This window comes from Poecilia formosa, unplaced genomic scaffold, assembly GCF_000485575.1.
Source record: "Poecilia formosa unplaced genomic scaffold, Poecilia_formosa-5.1.2 Scaffold56, whole genome shotgun sequence".
NCBI lineage: Eukaryota > Metazoa > Chordata > Actinopteri > Cyprinodontiformes > Poeciliidae > Poecilia > Poecilia formosa.
The window spans coordinates 2,502,397-2,525,899 of NW_006799995.1; the positions used below are offsets into that span (position 1 = coordinate 2,502,397).

At 39.2% G+C, this 23,503-nt stretch overlaps 2 protein-coding genes across 4 annotated transcripts; one reads left to right on the forward strand and one right to left on the reverse strand.

Moving 5' to 3' along the window:
• The first annotated feature begins 1,059 nt into the window (after positions 1-1,059).
• On the forward strand, positions 1,060-11,795 carry errfi1b (ERBB receptor feedback inhibitor 1b). Of its 2 annotated transcripts, none has more exons than XM_007553431.2 (4): positions 1,060-1,259; positions 6,368-6,540; positions 6,878-6,957; positions 8,899-11,795. In XM_007553431.2, the coding sequence occupies exons 2-4, from the start codon at positions 6,494-6,496 to the stop codon at positions 9,879-9,881; spliced, it is 1,110 nt and encodes a 369-aa protein (XP_007553493.1). In that variant the 5' UTR covers positions 1,060-1,259; positions 6,368-6,493; the 3' UTR covers positions 9,882-11,795. The 2 variants fall into 2 exon arrangements, with proteins under 2 accessions (XP_007553493.1, XP_016527591.1); XM_016672105.1 differs by lacking the exon at positions 1,060-1,259 and adding an exon at positions 3,959-4,117.
• A 225-nt stretch (positions 11,796-12,020) lies between these two features.
• On the reverse strand, positions 12,021-22,946 carry emc1 (ER membrane protein complex subunit 1). Of its 2 annotated transcripts, XM_007553432.2 has the most exons (23): positions 22,800-22,946; positions 22,265-22,392; positions 22,094-22,159; positions 21,918-22,011; positions 21,700-21,828; positions 21,483-21,609; positions 21,225-21,374; positions 20,923-21,090; positions 20,562-20,633; positions 20,316-20,414; positions 20,090-20,186; positions 18,144-18,260; positions 17,933-17,941; positions 16,827-17,026; positions 16,513-16,662; positions 16,178-16,339; positions 15,933-16,052; positions 15,705-15,842; positions 14,976-15,149; positions 14,639-14,849; positions 14,438-14,522; positions 13,954-14,083; positions 12,021-12,945 (listed from the first exon to the last, which is right to left on the reverse strand). In XM_007553432.2, the coding sequence occupies exons 1-23, from the start codon at positions 22,889-22,891 to the stop codon at positions 12,766-12,768; spliced, it is 2,898 nt and encodes a 965-aa protein (XP_007553494.1). In that variant the 5' UTR covers positions 22,892-22,946; the 3' UTR covers positions 12,021-12,765. The 2 variants fall into 2 exon arrangements, with proteins under 2 accessions (XP_007553494.1, XP_007553495.1); XM_007553433.2 differs by lacking the exon at positions 17,933-17,941 and having other exon boundaries at positions 22,800-22,945.
• Between the last annotated feature and the right edge of the window lie 557 nt (positions 22,947-23,503).

The window sequence follows — 23,503 nt, forward strand, 5'->3', positions numbered from 1 at the left end:
TCTGCGGTCTGATCGTTAAACGGTTGGGGTTTGACAAGCCGGAGGAGGCGGGCAGGAAAAAAATCAGGCTCCTCAGATGTCTGAGTGGGTTTCAGACCACAACCTTCGACCTTCTTCTGTGAGCAGACAGCTCAGTTGCTGAACAACCGCCGGCTGTCGGGAGGAAGAGAAGGGAATGAGCTGACAGATGAGGCCAGGGTTCTGTTTGATTGCTGGACAGTTTGACAAAGGCAAGAATCGACAAAAAACGTGAGCTGTGTTTAAGAAAAAAGAAGGTAAAATTTCAATTCTGGCCAGAGTTGATGGGAGGCCTGGATGGAGCTACAAACAGGGCAATCCTGCAAGGAACTCGACTGGATTGTATTTGCTGTTTACAAATAAAATCAAACACCCACAGCTACAATGTAAGATTAGTTCAAAGCATGTTCTCGTATTAGAATGGCCTAGTCAAAGTCTACCCCAAATTCAGTTGACAATCTGTTGCAAGAATTAAAAATGAATGTTCACAGACACTCTGAAAACAATCTGACACAGATTGAGTCACTTTACAAATTAGATTGGGAATAAATGTTATTCTCCAGATGTGCAAAGCTGTTAAAGTCTTTCCCCCAGAAGACCTATACCTGTCTTTCCCCCAGAAGAACAGTCTTACAAAATAGTTTATATTGTTAAAAATATATATATAAAAATGCATTTTTCATGAACTCTTATTTGTAAACAAATACACAAATAATAAAGCTTCTCTGCTTGCTTCACAGTTATGTGCTGCTGCTGCTGTTGCTAGGTGTTCCTCTGTCCCATTAATTAAATATAAAAATATAGGTTTTAACCAAGATGCTTCTTTGAATACGAATAAATGAAAACCCATTAAAAATTTGGCATTTTTAAAGAATCCCGCTGAGCAAATGTTTTTCATTTTGATCTGGTATTTTTTTATTTTTTATTTTTTTTTTTTTTTATGAATGGTGGAATGTTTCATGTTCAGGGAGATTTTTCCCCTTTAAGGCAGCAGTGGGTGGAGTTATAGAAACGCTCACAGGGTGTTGGATCCATTTATAAGGAGTTATGGAAAACTGCGTCACTCTGACCAAATCGGTTTTACCTCCCTGCCTTGTTGACAGAGGAAGGATGTTGCACATGGCTCGGTTCTGATGGGACTCCGGCTCACCACAGCTACACTTTTGGATCCGAACGCCCTGGAGAAGCAAGGACCGATCAAGACGCGTTTACGTCATGGAGACAGTAGGAATTTATTTCTGGTAAGAGTTTTCAGTTTTTGCCGAGTGCTTTACCGCTGATAAACTGGGGCTGAAAATTGTGAATAAAAGAGTGACTGGAAATTACACAGGCTTGTGTATAATATAAAAGAACACGTTGTCTTCTTGAACTAGTTTACGCTGTGAATTTAGGGAGCCCCTTTGCTCACGGGAATTTAATTTAGAAAACATCCTCTGTTCAGAAATAGTTTTTAATGGGTTTAGAGCCTTTATTTAAAGCTGAAGTTTAAATTATGCTCTTTTTAATGGGTCTAAAACGCTACTAACCCACATAGATTAGGTTATTTGTCCAGAGGGACTCTCAGCTGTCCTGCTGTCCCGCTACTGGATTACTGACAGATTTGAAAGGCAACCAGTTCCATTTGGGCCCGACAGAGGGCGCTGAAGAGACCCGAAATGCCCTGCAAAACCATAATGATATATTTACTATGTAATATAGCTGTGAAAATCTATTCAGATAAACTGTTCAGATACAGTTTTACATTTTGTCATGTTACAATCACATACTCTATCTCATTGATACACATTACGTTTTTCAAAAATGTTTTTAAGTTAAGTTTCGTAGAAAAAATCTCTACCTAAATGCCTACCTACCTATAGAAACATTCTTATCCTTTGGTACTACCTGGTTAGTTGACCAACTTTGTTAAATTACGCTTTTTCGTATTGACTCGTAGGTTTAAATTTCCATGTCTGAAGTTAGAAAAACAAATAAAAGCTCCTTATTAATAAAAAAATATATATACGGTATATAAAGACAATTTTATCACCAACCCTCATTGCAAAAGCCAACATAGCTGCCTTGAATGTAAAACGATGGCTGGCTGCAGTAAGTAGTTGTTTTGCACTTCTTGTGATTTTTACTTTACCGACTGTTGAACTTTCTTCAGCAATCATCATGCCACAGTGTCAAAGTACGATTTGCTGAAAAACAGATTGAAATTAGCCTGGATTGCTAATAGCTGTTGGCCTGGTTAATGAACAAACTGCATAAAAAAACAGAGCTTAGGTGGCCATCAGCACTGTTCCTGGTTGACTGTTGTCCAACTACATAAATTCATTTAATCCAGTCCAATTTAGAAATAATTAATCCTGAATTACCTATACCGACTGGTATGATACCACAATTTAATAACAATAGTTATACAACTATAGTATATTGTTTGATACACGTTTGCTGTAAATTGTAATATTCACTGGATCGATCTTCGTAAAATCTTTTTAAAAAGGAAAACAGGGCTGCTCATTTTATGACCTGTTTTCTGCGTACATGACTTTATGAACGGCCTCATAGGCGTGTCCACACTTTTTATGGTTTACAATGGGTAATCAGGTTCCAGAATTCATTCATGTGCCTTAAAACTCCATGACACACTTGGGCTGAGCCTTCTACATTTTTGTGTGTGCGTAAACTGAAAGTAAAGTTGTGTCATATGCAGTAGATGGATCAGAATATTAGTTTTATTTAGAGGTCTGTGTGTGGTGAGAGTAATATTAATCCTCTGCTTCGCACTGTACCGACCATTGTCACTTTAAAACTTATGTTTTGGTGATTGGTTTGGACATAGAACCTTTACAGGATGTGACCTAAACGTATATGTTATTAAAAAACACTTGATGTTGAGAATAATGTTGGAAGTCTGCTACATTTATTTATTTAAACTTTAATAAAACCAACTCTAGTTTTTAATAGGCATTTGAATCTGATTTCCTTGGTAAAAAAAAAATAAAAAATTAGATTTTTCTTAAATTTTTATCATGTGAATGAAGGTGCTCTGGTCAGATGAAAAATTAATTTAAGTTAACACAGGCAAAATCACTGTGCATGTGGCAGAAAAGCAACAATGCACATTCACTGTAAAATAAAAATGTCTCTAAAATCCTGTCAGCTGTGGCTACCAGAATTTCACCGTATAAATATGGTAAAATTCTTAATCTTACCATATAATTCACAGGTAAATTCTAAGGCATTTTACCGTAAATTAGAGACTCTTTTTTTAAATTTATTATTATTTATTTATTTATTTTTACAGCGTTGTGACACACCATCCCCATGGTGAAACATGGCAGTGGCAGCATCATGCTGTGGGTGAGGCTGCAAAGGAGAACATTATTTATTTATTTTTTGTTATTGTTGTTGTGGCTATGAAAACATCATGCTAGTTGGTAAGCCCTCACTCCACACTGATGAATTTGTGGATTTAAAGCACATCGTTTGTGCAAACACACTGCAACAATAGGCTCATCCATACCCGTCTGACCGGTGAATAGCCTGACAAATGTGAGGTTGGTGCTCGCCAAGGACAGCACATCAAGCTCCTGCGCGACCTAAAACAAACTGCTTCCTCCAGCTTGCGCCTCGTCCTTTGCCATGTGCCAACATGCACATTCACCATGCGCGGCGCAGGCTCATGCTTCGGCCACGCCGGCCCGTCTCCATGGCGCATCTCTCGTCCTAACCTCATGGGAGAGTTCACTTGTATTTTCAGGCTTGGCCGACTCTGGGCCGGGGTTGCACAAAGGCCCATTCACGGCTGAGAGTGCTTCCATTCATGGATGCTGAGTAATTGCCCACAGAATTCCTAATTGTTCAGCGTCTTCCATCGCCGAGGCTCTCGGGTGGAAATGACGCCACAGACGGGTTGGTTTAGGAACGATATTAATATTCAAACACACAGATGAGCCAATGTTTTGTTTGGTCTGTGTGGGGTTAACTTTGCGTGCTTCGAATGGTTTGCTTCCCACTTCAGTTCTCATACGTCTGACGCGGGCCTTGAAACAAAGCGGGACTGTGAGACTTAAAGGACGATGCGATGGTTAAGGTGTTGACCTCCCGTCAGGTGGGATTAATTAATAGCTTCATTTTAATGTGAAATGCTCCTTTTACTGCAGCTGATAGCGCATTAAGTGTAAATTTTCAATGTTTTTGACATCAAGAGGGATTAGATATTTCCATTAATATGAAAATAACTACTGGTGGGATATAAAAGATGTAAAAGTACTTTGACTTGGATGCTTTTTCCTGGACTGATTTGATAAACAACCAAATAAGACCCATTGTCTTCCTGGGATCAAACTGAGTTTTCTGTTTTATCACTGTACTTTGCTCGTGTTTGTGGTTCCGGATCAGAGGAATGCTGTACAATTAGCCCCTGTTGAGCAGGCGGATACTGCCATGTTTCATGGTCAAAGAGAGAGAGGGGGAGAGAGGAAGGAGAGTGAGGAGAGCCGCCTCCCCCTCCCTCACACACATCTGACCCGAGGTTGTGCAACAGCCTGAGAGTACAAAGCGAAACATACTGTTCAGCAGCTGCTACAGTAGACTGAAGTCATTTACTAGGCTGTTGCCAGTTTTTTTTTTCTTAGACGTTTCCATAAAATTGGTCACAAGTACAGCATGTTTTAATGTGTCTTGTGCCAGAAAAAAAGAGGGATTGTATTTGTGCGTACAGATCTACAGTGCTGCACAAAGAGCCAGACTTTCCTGTTATCTTTTTAAACATGACATGATGAATAGTTCACTATTATCTCTGCAAAGCTTTCAAAGTTTTTTTTTTATTCTCTTAGTTTTTTTAGTGTGTACGTGTGTGTGTGCGCGCGTGTGTGTGTGTGTGTTTGTATTAAGCTGCACGTCTCTGACGTAAGATATACCGAGTGTGGAGTCGACACAAAACAAACAGCTTGCTCTTTTTTTCTCCTACGCTTGTCTGCTTTTCGAATTTTCCAAGCACATTCCGTGCAGTACTGAAAGTAAACACGATTTACTCACGTTTGATGTCGCAACAAATTCCTGAAAGTGTCCTTTTGCCGTGACGTCTAAAGATTCCCACACATTGAGAAAGTTTTTAATTTTGTCTTTACAACACCAAACTTCCCATGTGCTTTTCTTGGAAAGTACATGGAAAGCGGATGGAAAAGACTGTCATGTTTTTTTTGTTTTTTTTTTTACAAATAAAAGCCAGCTTTGCACATCTACGAGCTAAAAATAAACATAAACTGTGGCAATCTACAAATTCAACTCTTTTCTTTTAGCTTTCATTCACTAGTGACGCTCTCCTTGCCACTGTTACAGATTTGTGGCAGGCAGAGTGAATATTTGTCCTGTCAACCGATTCTACCAGCTGAGCAGTGTATCTCTGCAGCTCCTCCAGAGATTTACCATATGTTTCCCAGCTGGCCATGTTGCAGTCGTGCCGTATTTGTTCTGTTGTCAAATGATGGACTGAACAGTTTGTTGTGAAATGTCTAAAGCTTAGGAGATTGTTGTATGACATAACATTGCTTCAAACTCTTTATCTTCGACCTGTCTGGTGTGTTGATGACACAAAATCAATCAATCAACACCAGTAAATTCATGTTTTTGGCTGTAATTTGACAAAAATTAAATAGAACTACTCCTGGTTAAACGTAATTAAGCTTTTTAGTTTTTTTCACATTACGCTTAACTGTGTTGTCGTTATTTAAACTGACTGGTTTAAGATTAACTTAATCGTTGCTGTGTTGAAACAACTAAAACAAACTATTAAAGTTGCTAACGTGTGCTATTTTTCAGTTGAACCTGTGTAATACTTCTTAAAAATATGTACTGTTATGATTAGGACTCAACAGAAAATTAGAAAATAAACAAAATGGCAGCAAAAAATATAGTACATTGATGGAGACCATTGAAATATTACAAGAAAGTAAATTTCAAAGAAAAGCCGTGATTTAAAACACTTTGGCAGCGCTGTACACTACCTCGTTTAAAAACACTCACAGCTTCCTGCACAGCTGCCATCGAGTCAGTACTTATTTACTGCTAAAGGCTTTTATGATTATGATCTAATGTCCCCACTTCTCTTAAAGTATTTAATCAGATAAGATGATGACTCTTTTAATTGCCGGGCGTGTTGCTCAGGGTGGAAGACTTGAACTGTACACCCAGTTCAGGTAGCTTTGCTATGAGCCTTTTTACACCAGTAAATCCTGTTTAAACCAAAGCAAAGATAATGCCCACAAGCCAAACATGAAAGAGTGTTTATTTTATTTCTGATTTTTTTTATTTTTTATTCAGCTTCTGTAACAAGTGCGTCTGTGTGTGTTCCCACCAGCTTGTTGCTGCGGCTGCTGCCTAAAATGAACCTGCGATGGGTTTGATGGAGCTGACTGGCGTCGGAGCTTCGCATCAATGCCTTTCAGACCTTCTTGAATATTAGGAACATCCTTTCTGCCGCATCATGGATGGAAGTCAAAGTAACTACTGGGGACACCAAGAACTGCACGGGTAAACAAATGTTGATTAAATATTACAGAAAAATGAAAAAAAAAAAGAAGGTATATTTATGTGCTTTGTTTGGAAAGACCCCCAAAAACCCCAAACCCTAAATCAGGTTTCTCTGTAAGTGCTGTACAGAGGAAATAAGCAACATGGCTGAAAGCAATGTAACACAGTAACATAAAACATGTTTAAAAGATTCACCTAACCTGTAATAACAAGTATGTGGAACACATTTTCTGTTACATGCATATTTGTTGTCACTCAGCACATAATAACTGATTGACAGCGGGTTACATGCAGGAATTGCTCACACACTCACACATGAATCTGTTTTGCTTTGCAGAGTGTGCTTCGGCCTGAGCGCTGACATGGACCACAACCTGACAGGGCTTCAGCAGCAACAAACGGCCAGGGAGTTTAACCGTGAGTCAGATATTACTGTTATTTTTAACTTGCTGAACAGTAACCGAGGAAGATGCCACGGGTTGCCGCGCCCGCCACTTTTACTGGAACACCCAGTGTGAAAAGCCTCAACGTGAGCTAATCTTTTCTTGCAGTAGCATCACCTCACACTGAAAATCTGAATAAAAATACAACCTTTGTGGGATTTAGAGATGGACTTCTGTTTAGCATTATATTTATACCGCTGTAGTTGAAAAGTCCTAGGTTCTAGGAATACCTAATTATTAATCTAAAGTGTGACTTGGGGGCTTTTTGGAACAACTTAGCTTGGGCGCTCCAGCAAACGAGGTTAATGCAGATCAAAACATTTTGTACATTTTTTTTTAATGACAAAGTATTTTTAATTTATTTGCCATGTTTTTAGGTAGAGATACAAACATCCAGATTCCAACATGTAGAGATCCTGACTTTTTCTTACTCAAAAACAGAGTTGGGCTCAGCGATCACTAAGTTAGACTGAATGCAGCAAAGCTATTTGAAGAAAGTTCACTTTTTTGTTGCTGGCAATAAATTAAATACATTTAAAATGAAAAGAAAATAAATGGTTTACCTTTTTTTTTAAAATTATTATTATTAATTTTAATATCTGAGACCCTTTTCTAAACCTGCAATAGTTAATTTTTCCCTGCTTTGTCTTATTAAAGTATTTCATTTTAAAAATTATTTTACTTTATTTTTGTGGATAAAAAATAGATTTCCCCTTAGTACATTTAACTTATCAGTTTTATCCCACAGTGCAAATGTTTGGACATCGTTGTCCGATACACTCTGAATATCACCTACATGTGTTCACTTGTTTTGTTTGGGAAACCAATAAATGTAGCAAAGGTGATATTTGTTGAAAGCAATTATTTCTTTATGTGGGATTTTTTTTTCCACACTCTTTAAACACAATAAAATTAAAAGATTAATTTCTCCAATTTTTTACATTATTGTGTTATATTCATTGTAAGTCTTTCATACACTCTCAACCACATGAGTCAATAAGTATATATTATTTTTTTTGCATAGATTATCGTAACTTAAAATGAGATTCTTTGCAATTGTTACTTCACAATAAATATGTGCAGTTGTTACTGCACATATCGCAGTAACAACTGCGCAACTGGGATTTTTCCACTTAAATCCCAGTTCATAGTGTGAACAACTGAATGTCTTTCAGTTTTCATGTAATGTACATTACATGTACATTAATTACATATAATGTAATTAATGTACATTACATGTACATTAATTACATTAATGTACATGTAATGTAATACATGTACATTAAATACATGTATTAACATGTATTTAATGTATTAACATTAAATACATGTTAATACATTTAACATTAAATACATGTATTAAATACAATACATGTATTTAGTGCTAAATACATGTATTGTTTTCTTTCATTAGCATCAGAGATTATATTCCTTAGTTAAACCTTAATTGTCCCACAAAACGTCTCAGAAGGAGTGAATGAGTCGGGCATCACGGAGCTGAGTTTCATGTCAGAGTAGGGACAGGAGGGGACGATATCGCTCCTGGGTCACCAGCTGTTCCGGCAGTCTGGGACACGTTGGATGTTTCCACCGAGACGGTTATGGGAAGCTTAGTTAAGATTGTGGCCTGTTTTGCAGATTGTGACAGTTCCTGTGTTAATCAGGGTGTTTTGGCTGATGTTTGACGAAGAAGGCGATACGTTAAGCAGGTGTTTTCACAATTGCTTCCTGTCCACTATCTGTTTTCACCGTGGGTTGTTTTTCCATGTTTCTTCCTCTGAGATGTTTTTTCTTTCTCCTCTGCAGGAAGAAACAGTGATAACAAACAGTTCCTATCAGCTAGAGAAGTTCTTAGTTAAAGGGTAGTTTGGGGGTTTAATTTGGTTTAATGCTTTGTGTGTCTTTCCTTCCACAGCCGCCCGGTTTCCTGCTTTCTACTCCGATGCTTACCGGCTAACGTCGGGTAATGTTCTGCATCCCTGCGAGGGAGACCAGGTGGTCCCTTCGTCCCAGAGAAGAGGCCGCCAGAAAGAGGCCAAACCCCTCCCTCCTTTGCCTGACCCTGAGGACTTTATGTCAGATGAAGCTGCAGACAGTGAGGTCGAATTCTTTACCAGCGACCGCCAGCGCCTCCTGCCCAAAAGCTGCTCAAAGGCGATAACCAGAAGCAGCAACAAAAACTGTGGTCAGGTGAATTTTGCCTACCAGGGGGGCTCACTGGCGATCAGGCCTGCTGGATCCGACTCCATCGCTTTCTCCTGGCCAAGCAGAGAGGACAGACCGCTGGGCAGAGAAAGCAGAATTGCAGCAAACTTTGATCAGTTTGCTCACGAGAAAAGAGACAACCAGCTCGAGGGGTCTTCTGTTGGAGGCAAACTGTCAGACCAAGCGCAGCCGTCCTCCAGAAACCGATTTTCCTGTTCGGGTCTTCCTTCTGATGCCCATACGAGTTGTCCGCCCGTCCTCCCTGAAAAACCTCGAATCCCTCCTCGCATCCCCATCCCGCCCAAACCCTCTGCTTCCTCAAAGCCAGCGAGCGACAACGACGACGAAAACCCCCCCAAGATCCCCCCACGCGTCCCCTTGGTGCCGCCCTGCCCGCCACGCACCCCGAGCCCCAAAAGCCTCCCGATTTACATCAACGGCGTGATGCCCGTCACGCAGAGTTTCGCTGCTAATCCAAATTATGTGAGCAAGACCGTACAGAGGCAGCAGAGTGAAAGGGCTCCGCCAGCGGCACAGTTTTCTCCCTGCATCGTTCCCATTTTGAAGGACGGCAAACAGGCCAGCGCCACACACTACATCCTGCTGCCGCCGGGGCGGCACGCTCACGCCGAGAGGCGGGGAAGGCTCCTGAGCGAGCCCAACAGGACGGGATGTGTGTGGCAGAAAAGATAGACATCCTCCCAACGAGTAAATGCAAAGCAAGTGACTGACATTAGGCATGGGCCAGTAAAACTGTCTTATGGCATAATTTTTAGTTAAAGACAAAAAAATAAAACAGTATCATGGTATTAATAAGGAAAAAAAGGTTTTAAGAGCTTCTTATGGAGAGTATAATACTTTTTTGCCATTCTTTATAGAGTAACAAACTGATTGTGTGCTTTGAATAAATTTAAAAAATACTGATTTGCAAAATGTTACAATCAAGGTGTGATGTGGAAAATAACAGCCAAGAATACAAGTTAGGTGTAATTCAGTGCAAACCCACTTAATTTAAAAAGCAGCTTTTGAACTGAAGATGAGAAAAAAAAAAAAGAAAAGAAAAAAAAAGCGGCCTTCGTCCAGTCAGCCGACTGGTCGTGCATATCAACAAGCAGCAGGAGAACATGACCCGTCCAGTATTTCTCTTCATTCTCATTAAAAGGACTTTAAGCCACAGGAACGGTGCGACAGAAACTTCTAGCGTTAGCGGTTTTAAACCAAGCTACACCTTGATACCAGCACTGACCCATGCCTAACCCACATCGTTGTGTACATGATACACTGCTGTATGTATGTTATCCGTCACTCGTTTATTTTATTTTGTGTGGTTTTATTATGTGTGGTTTCACTGTGATTTGTTTTTGACTGAATTTCCTACCGGTCAGTATTTCTAAGAGACATTTTTACTGTTCAACCCTACAACAATAAAGTACGGCACTCAGTATTTCTCTAGCAGTGGAGGAAACACACTTACCTCATTTAACATTTTTCACTGAGAAGTATTTCTCAATTAATTACAAAGTCATCTGGGTTTTGTTGTTGTTGTTGTTTTAGTTAGTTTAGTTTAAATAAACAAAACTCGTAGTTATTACCCACATATTGATATATTTCTGTTGTTTCTGTTCATGATTAGAGGTTTTAATTAACTAAGCCAGAATGATCAAAATAATAAAAAGAAAACATTTCAAATACATCGCTATGTGTAACGACGGTTAGATTACCTTTTTTAAACTGATATTCTACTTTATTGAGATATACGTGTCCTGCAGTTTTTTTTAAAATGTGTAATTACTGAGTAGTGCTTATTGGAAAGTTGTGCTAATGTCAGTAAAACCATCCTGAACCAATACGGTTTTCCTTAAAAGAGAGCACATAATTAAAGGTACAAGCTGGGCTTGTGCCTTTGTTCTGATTGCACAAGTTGTTGTTTTATACTCACAGATGTAATATTTTCAGATCATTTTAAACATTTGGACTGATGCTAAGTGTGACAGTGAAGGGTATGTTTGGTGAACACATCCCATTATCAGAAGAGACCTTAAAGTGTTTTCTTTCATAATTTTCAGGTTTTGATTTGATCAATTTGCCCATTTCAAATTTTCAGCTTTTTGAATTTTTGTCGCACACATTCCAACTAGAACGTATTATATTAAAAGACATAATTAGACATCTGAATACATAAACCCACACCTAAAGTTCAAATGAAATATAATCAAGGAATCGCTTCACTTAGTTTTTTTTTTATATATCCTAATCCCCTTTAGGTCTTCTGCCTATTATTTAATTTTTCCAGACAAAGGAGGCCTACTTAGCTCAAATCAGATTTCACATTTATGATAATTTATTCCCACATGTACATTTTTTGTCAGCATTGGTTCAGTTGGCATGGTAACTGTCCGTGTTGGATTTATTTTTACAGAGATTTGTGGATGAAATCCAGTTACGTTTACACTGCTGAAGTTCAGACTCATGTTTACAACCTTTGTTACACCGACTTCATGAAGTTCTTATAAAGGTTCAACATGGATTCAGGCCCTTGAAAGGCTGCAGATTGTAATATTGTTTTATGGTCTATTTAATGAAATAAATAACTTATTCATTGTGTAACTTATTTCTTGATCCTTTCTACCAGATGCCAATAAAATAGGGGCTTTGAATGTCTTTTTTTGTGAGGGGATGGGGGGTATGTGTGAGCAAAAACATGAAGTCCTGCCTACAGACTGATCTGCATAATGTCCACTTTGTAAAGTGTCTTAAGTTTAACGCTTCAACAATCTTTTGGGCAGCAGCTTGGAATACCTTGGAAAGAAAGGAAAACATTCAAAACGGGAGTTCTCAGAAAGATTTTAATGGATCCAAACAGGGAAAATGAGGTCTACTGTTTGACATTTTCCTCTAATTTTATAACAGCGCCTTCTGTTAGAAATCTTAATGACTGATCGCAGATCATCTTGTCCTTGCTTGGTCTTGCCTTAGAGTTCAGCTGCTTTCCTATCAAATCAAAACTACAGGATATCATGGTGATTCAGCAGATTAAAAAAAACAAATATTAAAGTAACCATTTAGGCTCACAGACAGTTTTCTTGCATTTCTGCTCCGACTTCCGAATTTACTATAACTTTCCATTAGGGCTGCTGAAGTATACACCATATGTAAAGTTTTTTTTTAATATAATAAACTATATTTAAGCACCTAACTTTGACAAACATAATTTAATAAACCCAACTCTGTTAAATTCATTTGTAATTAGTTATGTGTTCAACATTTAATTAAAGTGATGTGGGGAGGAAAAAAACAGTTCTATTATGGATGTGTCATTTCTTCTTTTTGCAAAATAAGTTAAAAAAAACAAACAACAAAACAAAAAAAATCAAACACATAAAACCTTATTCTACCCCCTTTGTTTCACCCCCCCTCCCCTCCCCACCGTCCCCTGCAGTTCCTTAAGGGCCTTATTGAACTTTGGCCTGTGTGTTTCCCTACAGGCACGGCCTCAGCAGTCTCGTCTCATCTCGTCGGAGCGAGGTCCGTCGTGCAGCCGCAGGGCTCTCTGGTGCAGGACTCGATGACATGGCGTTTATCGCCAGGCCCGGTTAAGCAGTTTGACTTCTGCCAGGCGTTTGCTGATCATGGTGGCAAAGAAAAGGGCAAAGAGGACGCTGCTGATGAGCATGTAGTCGTAGTCGTCTTTTAGGACGTCGAATTGCTTGGAGGGATACACACGGGTCTGGTAGATGTCGAGACCGTAGGCCACCACCTGCAAAGAAAAAAACATGCAAAAAAAATAAAATATGCAGTCCTTTATGGTATCAGTTTTATTGTCATAGACTAAAACGTGGTAAAAAACGCCCCTAAAACAAAGAATTAAGAGAGGCACGACTAAACATTTTTTTAATTATTGGAGGGAAGGATGAAGAAACCAGTTCAGTCAGGAACAACTATGGTAGGATCAGCTTTGACTTGATGTTTGTGCGAGAGTCTAACAGCTTCTGTGGCAAAGAAAATGGACGCCATCCCAGTCTGTGACCAGGCTGGTGACCAGTATGAAGAGGAGGTTCCCGTCTGCTGTATACAGTTTTATTTCCCTCTCACAACTGAAATGCCTAAAAAAAGTTGAGTCTTTGTTTTCCCCCCAGACTTCAGTCATCTAGTCCAATTAATGCCACCAAATAAGAGTCAATAGCAGAACAATCTGTTTGGTTTCAACATGCAGGATTTAAAAAGATTTTCTAGCGAGAAACCCACTCAAAAAAAACATAAAAACACTTCCTTATAAATGTGGCACCAGTTCAAGTGAAATAAACACGCTTTCAAAAAAAATGCATCAAATGTGTTGCAAAAAAACCATCATTACCACACAGAAAGAATCAGCCAAACTAAAATATTTGTACTTTTCCACTTGCACTGCATTATGACACAACCTTGCCTATAAGCATTAAGCAGCCTAAACTTCCAAACACATCATTAAAATCTCTTTAGTTACGGTTTATTCTGGCTGTTTTACAGACCTACAAAATATACTACAGACATTTTTTTTTTCCTAAAAAAAAAATGTCTGTAGCATCATGTCTCACTCCATAGAAGGCTTGTGTTACCTTACCTAATAGACACGTTATTTTAAATAAAACATACTGGGAATTAGAAGATACTGCAAGTTGTTTGGCAACTTAAGGTTCAGAGAAGGTTTGTTTTTTGTTTTTTTTTTTGCTTTAACACAGCCTTTGTCATTTTTATTTCACCTTTTATAATGTAATATTCGACTCACCAAGCAGGTTGACTCCAGTCCAGATGGGGCCGTGTGAATTCCTCGCACTCTTCCCACGGTCTGATTGTAGTTGATGAACCACTCGGTGCGGATGATCAGCTCCGGTGCGTACGGTATCAGGTTTTCCTCCCTGGAAATCGAGTCGTAATTAGCTTCACGTAAGGGAACAGTCGGTGCCTCGGGAAACCTGCTGAACTTCAACATTTGTGTGTCAGACCAACACAAAGTTGTGAATGATTGTAAATTGGGAGGAAAACCGTGATTGTATTCATCCTCCGCCGCAGATTCTTACTCAAAGACATTTTGAGGATGTGCACTACAAAGCACTACTTTGTGTATGTCACATTAAATGTATTGAACTGCATGGATAAAATGTGACAAAATGTAAATAAAAAAAAATGACCACTTTCGCAAAGCAGCTCACTGTTTTACAGTGAGCTGATTTACAGTGAGCTGTAAAACAGTGAGCTGTGTCTAGACTTACCGACTCTGCTCAGATATTATTTCAGGCCTGCGTGGGTCGAGGAACATCTTTGGTAATGACAGAATCCCCCCAGATGGCAGACCAACTGTGGCAAATGGAGGGGCGGGGAGGGGAAATGTTTCAGAAGTGTTTAATATTGTGGTTTTACTCACCAAGACTAAATTTGGAGAAGGATGGAAAAGAATCATTTTTGAAACGTACTGAGCAGATGGCGGCTGGTGATGCCTTTCTCAGTCAGGGTGGCCTCCATGGTGGAGATGGAAGACGGGAAAATGTAAGACTGCTGGAGCACCTGAGGGGCGTGAGGTCGATCCAGCGAGCTGAAGACGGTGCTGTTGTAAAGCTCCATTCCTTCGTAAAGTTCGATGACAGAGAACTCGTTCCGCCGAGACTTCGTGCTCCAGTATTCGTACTGTGACGTTTGACAGACAAGGGGAGACGTGAGTAACGTTACATTAGTTACGCGACAGACCAAGACTGAAACTTCTGCGGCTTCATATGTGCAAAACGAAGGACGAGGAAATCCATCCTGGCTTACCACAACCCAGTTTTCAGAGTGGACAACGTGAACGGGTCCTCTGGCTTTCCTCTGAACAGCTTCGTGGATGATGCGACCGGTCACGCCGTCGATGAGCAGGATCCCGATGAAGCTGCGCTCCTGATGCACGTCTGTGCTCTCCGTCACCACAGCCAGGAGATTTGGGTTCAGGTACTATTAACAGAAAGTTTAAAAAAACAAAACAAAAAAAAAGGATAACATTTTCCATTGAATACTTCGAAACTGCATAAAGGAAAAATATGCTCCAAAGCAATTAAACTATTAATTAGAAGATAATGTATGTATAAATAAGACCTAAATTTACATTAGTTGACCTCACGATAAAAGACAACTCTTATGAATCCTCCCAAACCTTTTCATATAAAAATTTAATATTTTTCCCATACTCTAATTTCCACATGTCTCTTCCAATGTTTTAAATATAAACTGAGCAATTTCCAGTGTAAATTTGAGTAGGGATTATAAAACAAAAAAAAAAGTGGAAAAGAGTTGGAAAATTATTAAATCAAATTCCAGACTAGGTAGGATGTGCACAGATTATATTAATATTATTAGTAATATTGAGTGGGAACTCAGATTTTTACTCTACTTTATTACAAGATGTTACAAACAGTTGTTTTTATTCACACTGGTAAAAAGAAATGCAATTTTATCTATTTTAGAACTCATTCAAATTGCAATTAAATCATGTAGAAAATGTTATTGTACCTTATAGAGCACACTGCGGTCTCCCATCACCCTGCCTTGTGAGTGCACATGCTCATTCGGCCTCTTCCCCTTAACAGAGACAATCTTCTGTACTTCTGTTGGAACGACGACCTCCCAGACCTGCTCAGTCGACAAGTCCTGAGAGCAGAAAAATAACCGCGGTTAAGCTTTCACCGATTACTGGAGCATTATTTCAGAATGCAACACAATGAGAAAAGAAGAACTTGCCGTTCTCAGTCTGTAGCCAGAGAGTCTTCCCTGACTGGAGTCGACGAGGAAGAAGAAGATGGATGAAGCCGTCTCCTGGAGCTGCTGCAGGACGTTCTTGGTTGAGGGAAAGGCAGAAACCTGGAGTGGAAAGAACAGACAATTAACAACAGGTGGGAAATGGCTTTAATCAAAATGTTGCGATTCTAAACTCAAGATGCAGTGACTGTAATCTTGTGGACGACAATCTGAGGTGTTGATCTGACCTTGTACTGGTCATCGACAAGAAGCAGGACCTTGGCATAATCCTGGTCCATAAGTGGGAGGAGGAGTGACTGGAGTATTGGCTGAGGTAGGGCAGGTGGCATGACCTGACTTTTCCTTCCAAACATGGGGTTAAACACATGAAGTGTGGCCAGACCCGTGTCCTGTGACCCAAAAGAGCCCCGACAAAAAAAAAAAAAAACTGTATGAAACAGACTAGAAATCACTCGTTGTGCCAGACGTTTGTAACTTAAAGAGACTTTGAACAAGAAAAGAGAAGATACTGACACTGACTAATGAACTTTTTCAACACAAGTGCCAATGTTTCATTAGATACCTTGTCTTTGATGAGCAGTGTGCACTGTGGAGGGTGAGGGAAGTGAGCAGTGGTCCGCTGAACCATTAATTTAAAAGCAGCATTCTTCGGGACGTTGTTGAGATAATGCTTCCACAAAATTCCACCCGTCTTGCTGTCGATGCCAAACAGCTTAAAAGGAACAGAAAAACCAGATGAAAGCTCTGGTTTGTTTATATGTAAGCCTGCCTGAACTTAGACTGTACAGATAACCGTGCACAGTAAAATAGCAAGCAAAAAAATACTAAAACAAAGGTGAATATTAGAAGGTGAGGTTTTAGTCTCTCCACTTTTACCTTTCCAGACGATGTAACCATAACCATCATCTTCTGCAAGTTGAACTCGTCTCTCGACAGGTTCTCAATGGAGACTTCATTTTTGACTTGACTGCGGGGCTTCCGGGCGTCGTAGAACAGCTTCCAGAGGTGGGCGATCCAGGCCTGCAGCATGATGAGCTGAGAGGAGAGCCTCTTCAACACCATCGACAGCAACCCATCTGGAGAAATCAGAACAAGAACAAACATATTCTGTAAAGATGTACGGTAAGTGTCAAGAGCCATTGTTCACATATTTTAACTAAATTAAAATCAACAAGACAAAACTGTCGTCTTGGAGAGTAGGAACGACTAAACAAAAGAGACACAGAAACACTTAGAAATCAGCTGACTTGGTGGCTGGAAGCTTAAAAATCTAATATTTTTTCCAATCAGTGAACACGCCATGTTGTTAAGTGCTACCAGGTCATAATTGACAGCAACCAGCTTTGGTGTGGATGCTTTAACTGAGTGGAAAATGTTCCAAATTAGTACTTTTCAGACTAGTTGGGTGAAAAGTACAGAGATCACACTGTGGTGTAAGAAAAAGATAACTATGTTCTAGAACAAGCTGATTCATTAAAGAGCAAGAGACATTTTCAGAAGAGAACAGGAAGGCTAGTCAGAATATGGCACAGCTGGCAGCTCTTATGAAGATTCAGATTTGGGTAAGAAACTACATTGTGTTGGAAATACACACCAATGCTGCATTGTTGGTGATGATAGCCGTGCTGACGACTAAAACTAAAGGTGAAAGATGGCTTAAAATGTCAACCGATCATTTTATTTTTGTTCTTAAGCTTTTGTAAATCATTTCAGCAACTGTTAATACAGATAAATGACATGGCGTAATCTCTGATCATGTTATAACTGATCACCCTTTCCGTTCTTAAAGGGATAGGGACGCTAAAGCCCTACCAGAGATTTAAAAATCGGTCACAAAAATAAAATAAAATGAAATAAAATAAAAATTTCCATCTCCATCACAGTAAATGCAGAAGAGAATTAGCTTTTCTAACACAACATTATTTAATACCTAACATTTTCAGAGACGGTCAAGAAACGTTACAAAGAGAGAGACGTGTTACCTTGAATGGCTGAATCCACACGCAGCAAGAAAGACAGAATAAAACAAGAGCAAAAATAATAAACCAACCTGGTGAGTCACAACCACAAGCTATTTAAGAGCTACTTGTTAGAAATGGACACCAGCCAACGTGGAGGAAAAAACATAAATAAATAAAATAAAAGACTTTGCTGGTGGTGAGGTGTAAACAGGATGAATGTCAAAGCATTTACCGGCTTTTTTGCCGAACTCGCCCTCGAGCTCGGCTTGTGTCCCGGTGAGGGGAAGATCCACCATTTCCATTGTCACCACGTCTGACAAGGCTTCCTCTCTGGTCCACATCACACGGCCTGGAAAACAAGACTCATTAGTCGTCTGCAGTCACTCATTCTACCTTCCACACCCTGTGAAAGTCCACAGGGTTCAGAGTTTTCCAACAACATGGTAATTTCTTTTTCCCCTTGTGGAAAAGGTCAGAGCTATTTACACACTGGGGATGTGTGGGTCTGGCATTATTTATCATGATTAAAAGGCAGAAAATACCTTTAGCGTCATCATGACGCAAAGCATGGCTCACTACTTACTTTTGTGTTTCAGAAGGATAGAACACCTACCAACTCTTAAAAACCCAAATACTGCCATTGCACCAGAATAAGATTCTTACAAAAGCAAATATATTTAACCATAGTCTAGTTCTAAGAACTGATCTGGTTTCTTTTAACTAAGCAAATGCATGATAAAAATAAACGTTATTTACAAAATAGAAATAGAAAATGGAGTTACTATGAACACTGAATTCATTCACGAGTAAGACTCTTCCTGGGAAGAGAATGACAGTGGGAGGAGGCAAAAATGCTTCAGTACAGTGTGTGATCCTGACTTTTTTTATCTCTATTCAAGCTTCACACAATAAAAACATTCTTTGTTCATTGTTCAAGTCGACCTTCTGCCTCACAGCTAGGAGCTTGTCGGTTCAAATCCCGGCTGTGGCCTTAATTTTTTTGGAGTTTGGATTTTTTTCTGTATACATTGACGGGTACAGCTTTTCCCTGCTGTACAAAAACATGCACGTGGGGTTAAATGGTTGCTTTAAATTGCTCACGAATGCAAGCGGCGCTCCCTGTTTTGGCTCCGCAATCGATGTGTGGACCCACCTCTCACCAGATGGCTGCTGGGATAGGCTCCACTGAAACCTTTAACAGGATTAGGCTTCCTCATCAAAAACTTTGTTCAAACAGGGGGATCTTTTTTTTTTAGTTTTGTGGCTTTGTTGCAGACACTTTCTCTTTTAAAAACAAGATGCATGGTCCCTATTTGAAATTTTAGCTGGACTAGAGTTGGGGAATGTCAGACCAGAGCTACAACAGTTTTTTAGGAGCAAAGTACCCATTTCATTTATAACTGAAACGGCTAATTATCGAACACTTTATAAAGGTATGGACATTTTGTATGACCTTTAAATGTTTTTATTGATAAATATGCTAAATCTGTTTTAATGATTTCTATTGTTGGACCCAGGAAGAGGGGGTGTGAAGCCCAGCTAATGGGGATCCTAAACAATGAACAATAAACAATATTATTCACTGCTGATGAAACAGTCGGGTTGGTTGTGAGGGCATCTCTACACTGGTTTACACCCTGATTCAAGAGGAAATTAACTCTCAATTTACCTCAACATCCTCATTTTAAAAGAGCTGCTGACTTTATTTGCATTATAACAGGGGAAGTAGGGTTGCCACCCGTCCCGTAAAATACAGAACCGTCCCATATTTGGCTGTTAATTGTAGCGTCCCGTATTGAACCGATACAGGACGCAATTTGTTCCGTATTCTACAAATGTGTATGTATAATAATAAAGATGTGGTCCCTGAGTACTTTATATAGTAGGCTGCTCCAGTCATTGCTTCACTCACGGTGTTGGTGTTGCGATATTGTGCCAAACTGCTTTCTGGGTAACACAGAACAACCGACACGCTGCAGCCGCAGCCCTCCCCCCCTTACACATATAGGGACTTGTCCCTTATTTTAATTTCTGAAAGGTGGCAACCCTGAGGGGAAATCATGATAAAACAGAGAATCAGGCAGGTTTGCACTACAAAACAATAGTTGGAACAGTTTGTACGATTGAAACAGCAAATACTGGAGGCTGATGGAGCCCACTTTGCTTGCTTCACCGTACCTGGTTGTTGAATGAAAGTCAGTGCGTGGTCTTCTGTCTGCACCATGACCCTGTAGCCGACCGAGTCGTCCTTCTTCAGGAATGCTTGGACATGCAGCTGCAGGGCAGAATTTAAATGAGTACCTTTATTAAAAGATTCTTTAAATTCCAAAACATGGCAAACTAATGGTTGGATTATAGTAAGACTATTGCTGCTTTGTGAAACAAAGAAAACAGCAAGTTTCACCCTCTCGGGTTTTCCTCCGTTAGGATCCACAGTGAAGATCAGAGTTGTGTCAAGAAGTCTGCGCCCGGTGTCTGCACTATAGAGGTTGATACTGCAAGCCTGTGGAGAAGTAACAGATAATCACTTACTTTTATTATTAATTTGAGAAAAAAAAGACTTTAATATAATAATTTTTCGTGCATTATTTATTGTAATTTATTTATAATACCCAGATTGAGTTGAGAGAGCAATACTATATAAACTTACTGTCTTGTTCTTGGGTGACATAACAGCTGCGACCGTCTTCTCTCCAGTGGTAGCAAACGAAGCCAGCAGTGCCTATAAATTAAGAAAAATGTGTCACTAACTATTTCACTCACCAATTACTAATTTGTATGCTTTATCTTCTACAACCCTGTCAAGATTAACAGAAAAAGAATAATACATTTCAGGACAAAATTTGATGGAATTCTTAATGTGCAAGAATCACAGTCAAGAAAACCTAAAAGTCACTCAAGCCATCCTGATCAACTGGGCTTTCGACCAAAGTTGCCTTGGGCTGCAATTGAGCTAACAGAATCTGGGATAAATCTTCCAAAAAATGAAATATGAAGAAACAATTACATACAGGCTTGAAATCTCTCAGTGTGACTATCTGCCCGTTGTTCAGCTGCAGAAGCAAATAACGTTCGGGCCCAAGCTGAAGGAAGAACTCTGATAATGGCTTTTGGGCAGGGTTGGGCTGGTGTGAGACAAGCGACGGATGAAAGTCTGGGTCCACTTCAAGTCCAAGTGACTGCGATGTGACAAGCGATACAAAAGTTAGGGAGAAGGGGGAAAAAAAAGCATTCATATAGACAATAAATACAGACTGAAGAAGGGAGGCAAAAATATTTCATAGAAAGAGTTTTGTTTTGGTTTACTTGATACCTGCAGGGGGATCTGAGTCATCTGTAGCTGTTGGTGTAAGTCGAGTGTATTTAGGGACATTGTTGTTGAGTCTACACACATCAACATCCCCTGACCAACCACTGCACAGCTGGCTGGTATGTTGGACAGCCATGGAGCTTCAACTGAGACCTGGAACAATCCCAAACCAAAAAAAAAAGGAACAAATTGGAGTTCAGGTTTTCTTTCATAGCGACATCTACTTGGCAGACATTCAAACTTTAATCAATAAGAGGTTACCTGCTTGATTATCTCGCCATCTTCCATGCTATAAACAACAATAGTGATATGGGAATGGGGAACAATTCCCAAAACAAATACTTGACCATTTCCTCCCGAATACACAGTTTGATAATCCACAGTTTCACTGCAATGAAAAACAAAAAGACATAAAATTAATAATACAGCTCATATTGCTGATATAATTAAAAAATAGCACGAAAATAGAATGTTTTACCTTTCTGGCAAGTTCTCTACCCATTTTTGATGTCCATTGGATAAATAATGGACAGAGATGACAGTTTTCTTCAAAACAGCGACATGTTTGACTGTTCCTTGTTGCCCCACTAAACATGCTGATCGAAAACTTAAAAACAACAACAAAAAAAAACAGTTAGGGTTTAATCCACGTGAACCATCTGACATGTCACAACTGCAAACCATGAAGGTCTTCACCTGCCAGTGTCCAGCAACATCTCCCAGTTTAAACCACCAACGTTGATGTCCCAGGAGCGCAACATGCGCCCATTTCCAACCACTAGTACCGCATCTAAGCACACAAAACAAGTTGTATCAACAGTGAATATGCTAACATAAGCACAGAACTGAATAAACGCTTAAGAAATAAAAACCTTGTGCATGGTGCAGAAGGGCATCGATGTTTCCCTCTGGACCAGTTTTGTCCACATGTCGCCAAACTGTATCAGACATGGATAGGGGAGTGTGTTGTGCTTAACACCAAAACGATGAGAATATATGACAGATAACAGGTGTGTCTGTTTAAGGCTTCAAAAAATACTTACAAAGCTCTCCTGTCCTGGAATTTAGCGCTGCAAAAACATTACTCTCTGTTGCTACAAGGACTTTTTTGGAGGACTGCAATTGTGTGTCGAAATGAGAAAAACGAACTTTGCCTACATATTGCTGTCTCCTGTGAATCAAGAAATAAATAAAAAAGAATGTATTATTAATTTTTCTAACTATTATTATCAATTTTCAACAGAATAACTATTGTTACGACTAACACTGGCATGAATAACTTGTAATTAATTTAGTTACAATTATTCTATATGTTTAAAAATCAACCTACTTTTCTTTAACTAAATGTGCTTACGTGGCTCATTGTTTCCAAATATTATTTATAAACCTGCCGTTTTAAAAAAAGATCGTTATCATAGTTTTTTTTTCTTTTAAAATGTCCTCTCCTGAAAATGCTCACTGAATACACCGAGTCGAAGCTAATGGCTTTGACAGGTGTTAGCATTAGCATCTTCAAATTGTGAGACAAAATACCTTAGAAAAACGTTATTTTTTTATGGCCCATTGGGCTGTTCTTACCAGTCAAATTTTCCTACTTGATCCTCAAATACAGCATGAACAACAAAGAATAAAATACATAATTTCAGCAACAACAAAATTAGCTTTGCCATTGCAGCAGCTTTGACCAGCTCAACGGAAGGAGGAAGTCGGAAGTGGTCAGACTCACTATTTGTCTGCTAAAACGGAAGTGCTGCCACCAACAGGTCAAGAAGTACACAGCATAACCGCTTTGCTTGATTCATAGACATGACAACTTGAGGTTCAAACTCAAACTCTATTGAAAGCCAAAAGTCCAACACTGAAATAAATAGATAACTTGTAAAATAAATAAATAGGTCCTCCATAGGCCACATCTCCAGTCAATCACACCAATCACAACCAGCAAGTCAAAATACGAAGTGGCAAACATTTGAACAAAGAAAACTTAATATAAGAATCATCTGAATTTTGTACCTTAAGAATATTTAGTTAAGCATACAAATATTTATAATTTTCCATTGTATGTGATATTTCTTTCCAATAATCAAAAGAGGAAAAGTCACATTCAGTCATCCAGCTGTACCGCTAGATACAATGACTACATTTAGTAGAAGTTGGAAACATAAGCAAAACAAGCATTGTTGATTCGACAGAAACAAAAATGAAAGCATTTCAGAAAGTATACAACAATCCAAACAAAAACTGGTCTTTGGATTTGCAAACAGGTGAGTGTATTCTTACTG

Excerpts from the sequence above, each read along its gene's own strand:
- errfi1b (XM_007553431.2), top strand. The coding sequence starts at position 6,494 with ATGGATGGAAGTCAAAGTAACTACTGGGGACACCAAGAACTGCACGG. Across the intron at positions 6,541-6,877 it reads GGACACCAAGAACTGCACGG|AGTGTGCTTCGGCCTGAGCG; the intron begins GTAAACAAATGT and ends TTTGCTTTGCAG. Across the intron at positions 6,958-8,898 it reads AACGGCCAGGGAGTTTAACC|CCGCCCGGTTTCCTGCTTTC; the intron begins GTGAGTCAGATA and ends TTCCTTCCACAG.
- emc1 (XM_007553432.2), bottom strand. The coding sequence starts at position 22,891 with ATGGCAAAGCTAATTTTGTTGTTGCTGAAATTATGTATTTTATTCTTT. Across the intron at positions 22,160-22,264 it reads TTCCAGGACAGGAGAGCTTT|TTTGGCGACATGTGGACAAA; the intron begins GTAAGTATTTTT and ends TGTCTGATACAG. Across the intron at positions 18,261-20,089 it reads GACTTTCATTCAACAACCAG|GCCGTGTGATGTGGACCAGA; the intron begins GTACGGTGAAGC and ends CTTGTTTTCCAG.